Source organism: Agrilus planipennis, unplaced genomic scaffold (genome assembly GCF_000699045.2).
Source record: "Agrilus planipennis isolate EAB-ADULT unplaced genomic scaffold, Apla_2.0 scaffold255, whole genome shotgun sequence".
Taxonomy (NCBI): domain Eukaryota; kingdom Metazoa; phylum Arthropoda; class Insecta; order Coleoptera; family Buprestidae; genus Agrilus; species Agrilus planipennis.
Window position 1 is genome coordinate 263,344 of NW_020439062.1, and position 6,000 is coordinate 269,343.

Genomic DNA, 6,000 nt, shown 5'->3' on the forward strand with positions numbered 1-6,000 from the left:
TTAAGAGCGTCTAAGATTGTAAAGTGTTACGTCACGACCTTTTAGCGTTATCGAACTGATGTCACACGAATCAGTTAATGCTCAATATATCTAAATGTAAAGTCATCCGATTTTCGAGCATCAAAAATCAAATAACTGAACGTTATCACATTAACAATGTACTACTTGAAACTGTAACAGAATTCAAAGATGTAGGAGTCAAATTTGACAATAAACTTAAATTTGATAAACATGTTGATCGTATTGCTAATAAGTCGCTACAATTACTAGGTTTCATAAGACGTATGACTATTGATGTTTCTGATCCTTACATCCTACGCACTCTCTATTTAACACTAATCAGATCGGTTTTGCTATATGCATCTCTGGTATGGTCTCCGTATTATAATAAGCTTGGAAAACGCCTTGAAACGGTCCAACACAAATTTTTAATTTGGTCGCTTGGAAACTTCACTGGCCTCTACCAAGCTATTATCCTGATTATTATCAGATCGCCTGTTTTTTAAATCTAAGCTCACTTCATTCTGTCAGAAATTTTAACGATCTGCAATATTTTTATAACTTGATAATTAACATAAATAGTTGTCCAGAGTTACTGTCATACGTGAACTGGAGCGACCCGCCTCGTAGAATGCGCCAACGTGGTGAATTATTTCATGTAACGCTAGCCAGAACCAACTACTGGTACCATGCTCCATTATGGAGAATGAGTAGATTAGCCAATACAGGGTTTGTCGGAAAAGTAATAGGACTGAGTCGATTTAAAAAAAATTATTGAGCTAATCGTTACAATTTCATGATGGACGATGCCTTTCATGTCAAAAAAGACAATGAGCATCGTTTTCACTTTGGATTTGCTCATTCTTCCCTTTTTTGGGCGAGGAGACGCCGGCGTGTGCCACCCGGGAGATTGCCTCTTTATCTCGGGATCATACTCATAGTTCCATGACTCGTCACCTGTGATTACGTTATTCAAAAATTGGAGGTCACTTTCACACATGTTTAAATTTTCTTGGCACACTTCCACTCGCTGCAATTTCTGGTCGTCAGTAAGCACTTTTGGGACCATCTTCGCGCACACCTTGCGCATGTTTAAATGTTCCATCGCAATGTCATGAACCACAAATTTTGGTAAATTTAATATCTGGGCAATTAAACGAATACTTAGTTGAAGGTTTGAGTTCAAAACTTCGCGCACACGAGTCACATTGTCGGTGTTTGTCGAAGTCGAAGGTCTTCCAGCACGGTCTTTATCGGCGACCTCTTCTCGGCCCTCTGAAAAGGCCTGGTGCCACCGAAACACACCACTTCTTGCTAAAGCAACATCTGGGTAGGCCTGCTTGATCATATCAAACATCTCTGTCGCAGATTTACCGAGTTTCACACAGAATTTAATCGCGTACCTCTGCTCTAACGAACGCTGCATTTTCGGATTGCACCACTCACACAAAAAAACGTCGCGCGGCAAAGCCTGTTCTGACTCTCCAGGTGCTCGGAGACAACTCACCAGCCGCTCGTTCGTTAGCTAGAAATGCCCTCTACCGAATCCAGCCGGTGCGCGCACGCTCCGGAGTACAGTCGCGGCGGAAGGAAATTAGACCTATTACTTTCCGGACAAACCCTGTAAACTTCAATTTGACATTATACCTTCACTGCCGACAGAATTTACACGTGAATGAAAAAAAACTACTCTTATCGATTTCTTATAGTCTTGCTTTCCTATTGTAATTATTGACTTTATTTCATTTAAGTAAAAATTATTTTTATGTAACTCTATGTAAATCTATTGCTATGTTACAAGTCATACCATATATACTTATTAATTGTTGGAAAGCGGTACCAAAGGCCTCCAATTAAGTACGGCCTCAATTTGACAAAGACCAGTGTATAATTGTTCAAATGTCAACAAAGCGTTCCCAACAACTCGGAATAAGTGTGTTTTTGATGATTAAATCGCAGCCTACTAAAGGCCGCCGAAATAAGGCGTTCGTGCAGGAATTAAAATTCATCTTGTTGTAATTCGAAACCTGTTAAATTTTCGATATTTATCTGAATATCTTCGAACAGTGAAAGAACATTTTTAATTGATTTAACACGTTCTTCGAATTGTACCGAATCATCTGTTTCTTGATTAAATGAATTAATGACTTTTGAAACCTTTGTAAGTTTTGCTTTCAATTGGCCACGTTATAATTTCCACGCTTTAAGTCCTTCGGAATTATTTTCTGAAATCATTTTGTTTATTTAGTACACCGTTCAGTGTCATGCAAATGATAGGTGAACAAAGGATGGTGACTTATTTGAGTTGGTGTTTTTATTTCGTAGTTTTCCTGAATTTTAGATTTCTCTTTTTCGTGTTCCGCGTTCCTTGTTTTAAGGCTGTTTTTACTGTTTGTCGGGTGTTAGAAAGACCAGTGTTTGGGCTTTCGCCGTGTTATTGAAGACCAGACCGTTGTAAAGTATGTTCTGAGTAGATTTTAGTGAAAGCACTGGATTTTTAAAACACTATATTAACTTTTAAATTTTAAACTTATAAACATGTAACAACAGAGAAAACGATAGAAAAAAGAAAGAGTGCGTACATAGGATTTGTAGATTGAAGATGTTAAATATACTTAAAAATTTAAGGATGAGTTGCAAATATAGAAGAGTGATACTTGGTTTGTATAAAGAGCAACAGGCAGTTATAGAGCTCAGTCTGCAAAGTAGATAAGTAAATATTAGGAAGGGAGTCAAGGATGCAAACTGTCAGCGCTACCTTTTAATCTAAACATCGAAGACGCGATCAACATAATTAAAGCCAGTACAACTGTAGGGATAGATATACAGGGGCAAAAGATTAGTATGCTTAGATTTACAGATGATATAGTAATATTAGCATCTAGCAAGGAGGAGTCAGAGATAGCTTTAAATAAAATGGAAGCAGTATTGACAATACAGTATTGCATGAAAATAAACAAAAGTAAAACAAATATACTGGTAAGTAAGGGAAGAAGAAGTAGGGAAAGACGAATATAAAGATAGGGAACAAAAAATTAGTAAAAGTGGCCGATTTTAGGTATCTAGCAAGTCAGATAAGTCAGGACGCAAGGGGTAGTACGGATATAAAGGAGAGAATAGCGAAGGGTCGTGTAGCCTTCAATAAAAAGAAGTCACTTCTATGCTCGCGAGTGGTTAATTTAGAAATTCGAAAAGAGTTGTTAAAGGTGTATAATTGGAGCACGACGCTGTACTGGTTGGAAACATGGACAGTGGGCGCGTCGGAAAAGAAAAGGTTAGAACGTTCGAAATGCGGTGTTAAAGGTAAACGATCACGATACCGTGGATACAGAAGGTGAGAAATGAAAAGGTATTAGAAAGAATAGAAGTACAGGGGACTCTATTGAAGTCAGTAAAAAATAGACGAGATAGATTAGTAGGACACCTTCTCAGGCATGAAAGTCCAGTCAGAGACATATTAGAAGCAGGAATGGGATTTAGGAGGGGCAATTGTAGACCTAGATTAGATAACTGTTCGCAAATGGTTAAGGATGTGGGTTGTTCTTGTTTTATGGAAATGCGAAGATTACCTAAGTAAAGAGTGGACGTGCGTGTCCAGTCTTAGGATTGACAACTTATGATGATGAAACGCGTTATATACAGGTACATAATACTACAATATATAAACTTGTGTGCTGAATACAGATCTCGATTGAGACACTTGACTGTTGGATCATGAATAGAATAATCGCATTCGTCAGCATATATGCATAATATAAGCTCGGATTGATTGATTTCCGCATATTAAATTAGAAACACTAAATGATATAAAAATAATTCGGTAAATAACTGACTCATGATTAACAGAATTCACAGAATTATATATTTGTAATACTACTTCATGGTCAGTTGGTACAGAACAGAATGTTCTGCCATTACGGTGCCGACTATATTTATTCTCGCTCTCTCCTCGGAGACCCTTTGTTTATGCTGCGCATGCCTGAGGAATCTTTAACATAATAGCAGCATAAATGCAAATGCTCGGAAGATAGAGAAAACTAGACACCATATATCTGTTTCACGTTGTTTACTTCCGCTTATATAAACTACCCGTATAGGAATATACAGAGAAAGTACATTAAGGTTTTCAATGAATAATTGTGAAGCAATTCAATTTTTGTTTAGTACTTATTAAAATGGTTGACCAAGAATTAACCGCTATCTACTCTTTAAAATTAGAGTTTAACAGAACAGGTCATATTTTACAGGTGATGGTTACCGTTACGTGGTTCGTGATATTAACAACAATGGTTGCATGCATATTTGCTGTTCAGAATTTTGTTTTCTTCGATGAAAAATACAGCAAATTGAAACATTCATTCCTCATAGCTTTTGTTTGTCCTGTTTGGTGTTTGTCCCTATGCTGGGTGATTTTTGCATGCACAAATGGATATGGAGGTAAGTGTCATTTCATTTTTTTTTTAGTGAGTTTGTTTGTTTGTTGAATTACAAACGTAATTTAAAAAGTCTTCTTAAATAAATCCACCGGCTTTGAAACAATACGTATTATGATGATAAGAAAGTATTTATCTAAACTCCGAACTATAAAATAAAAATGAAATAAAATTATTTTTAGGTTTCATAAATACCTTCCTTAGTCTGTCAATATTTGGAGTTATTAAAAAGATAGCATTTCCTATGTATTTATTACATTTTCCTCAATTTGGTATTACAACATTTAGACAACGTCAGCAAGCTATTTTCAATGTGTTTATTATGGTAAAAACAGAAAAGTTTTCTATTACCGAAATAAATTAAGTTTTTTTAGCATTATCTTTTTTTCGGCGATCTAATTTATACGATCCTGTTTTCAATAACATGGTCACTTTTCTTTGACTTTCCAATAAACGGTATTTTCAAGTTGGCTCTTAAAATGAATAGTAAGTAGTTCTTAAAATTCTATTGATTACCTACTTAATTATGATTTTTTATTATTGTTTTTCTATTTTTCTTTTAGTAAGAAAAACGAAATGAGAAAATAAATGCTTTGGGGAAAGCTAAAGATAATTAATTCCATATTGATTTTTGTTCATTTGAGATTTGAAAACATCTAATGATTATGGTGTTATTTTATTGTCATCTTTTATTTGTAAAATCTCTATATTATATATATGTATGCTCATAACGCAGCATTAATCAAGTTTCTGTAATAATAAATGCGTTACTACTCCTAATTTACAAAATTCAGATTTTGTAATAACTGTTGAGGTATATAACTTTTGAAATTCTTCTGCATTAAGCTTCAAACTAATTTAATTACAACCATCATTTCGCTGCATAGTACCTACCGCAACTGCCATAGGAAATAATTTAAGCAATAAAATTGGAAATAGTAAAGATAAAATCAATAAAAGTCAAACTGTGAAGTACATATATGTATAAGCTCAAGTATGTAGACTACAATAATGTTGTATTGGGCAAAACTTAAACAACTTTTGGTGTCATTTTTTTGAATCTGAATGACTTATTGAAACAATTCGAATAAAAAAACCGTACGTTTCACTGAATATTCAATAATATTCAAAAAATTTGATTTTGTTTGTATTAAAATTGTGGGAAAATTTTGTTTTTATCATTCAAAACAAACTGCTTTCAGATGTGATTGCTCTTGTAAGTTACCATTACCACGTGGTATTTTGCACTCAGGCACAATCCGTAAGTACTTCTTGCCTCGACAATGGTCAGGAAGAAGAATATCTCAAGATGTTTTTTGCGAGAGACTCGACTATCTATACGATTAAAAGGAAAGCAACTAATCAGCTTATCGAGAACCATAATAAGCCATGATATAAGTCTTCTCAAAATTATTTTCAATGCTATCAAGTACTTTACATTTTACTAAAAGTAATATATATTCATTTTAACTGTCCCGTTTAAATTCTAGAAAGTTTTCAGTATTCCATCATTAACTAGATGCCACGATTATACCGACCAGTACAACCAAGAAGAAGTTTTCCTAAC

General features: G+C 34.8%; 1 protein-coding gene across 3 annotated transcripts in view; it reads left to right on the forward strand.

Annotated features, from left to right (window-relative positions):
* The window catches only part of LOC108741615 (nose resistant to fluoxetine protein 6-like), a 43,713-nt gene extending 37,713 nt beyond the window's left edge, over positions 1-6,000 (forward strand). The window contains exons 10-15 of one of the 3 annotated variants that reach the window (XR_001938534.1): positions 4,248-4,437; positions 4,616-4,758; positions 4,808-4,919; positions 4,997-5,247; positions 5,636-5,883; positions 5,935-5,994. Coding sequence is in view for 1 of the 3 variants with exons in the window: in XM_018476469.1 (XP_018331971.1) it covers positions 4,248-4,437; positions 4,616-4,758; positions 4,808-4,919; positions 4,997-5,013 (462 nt within the window). In the remaining 2 variants the exon portion in view is untranslated. Of the gene's footprint in view, positions 1-4,247; positions 4,438-4,615; positions 4,759-4,807; positions 4,920-4,996; positions 5,477-5,635 lie in introns of those variants that run through there. The other 2 variants (XR_001938533.1, XM_018476469.1) reach the window with 2 other exon arrangements.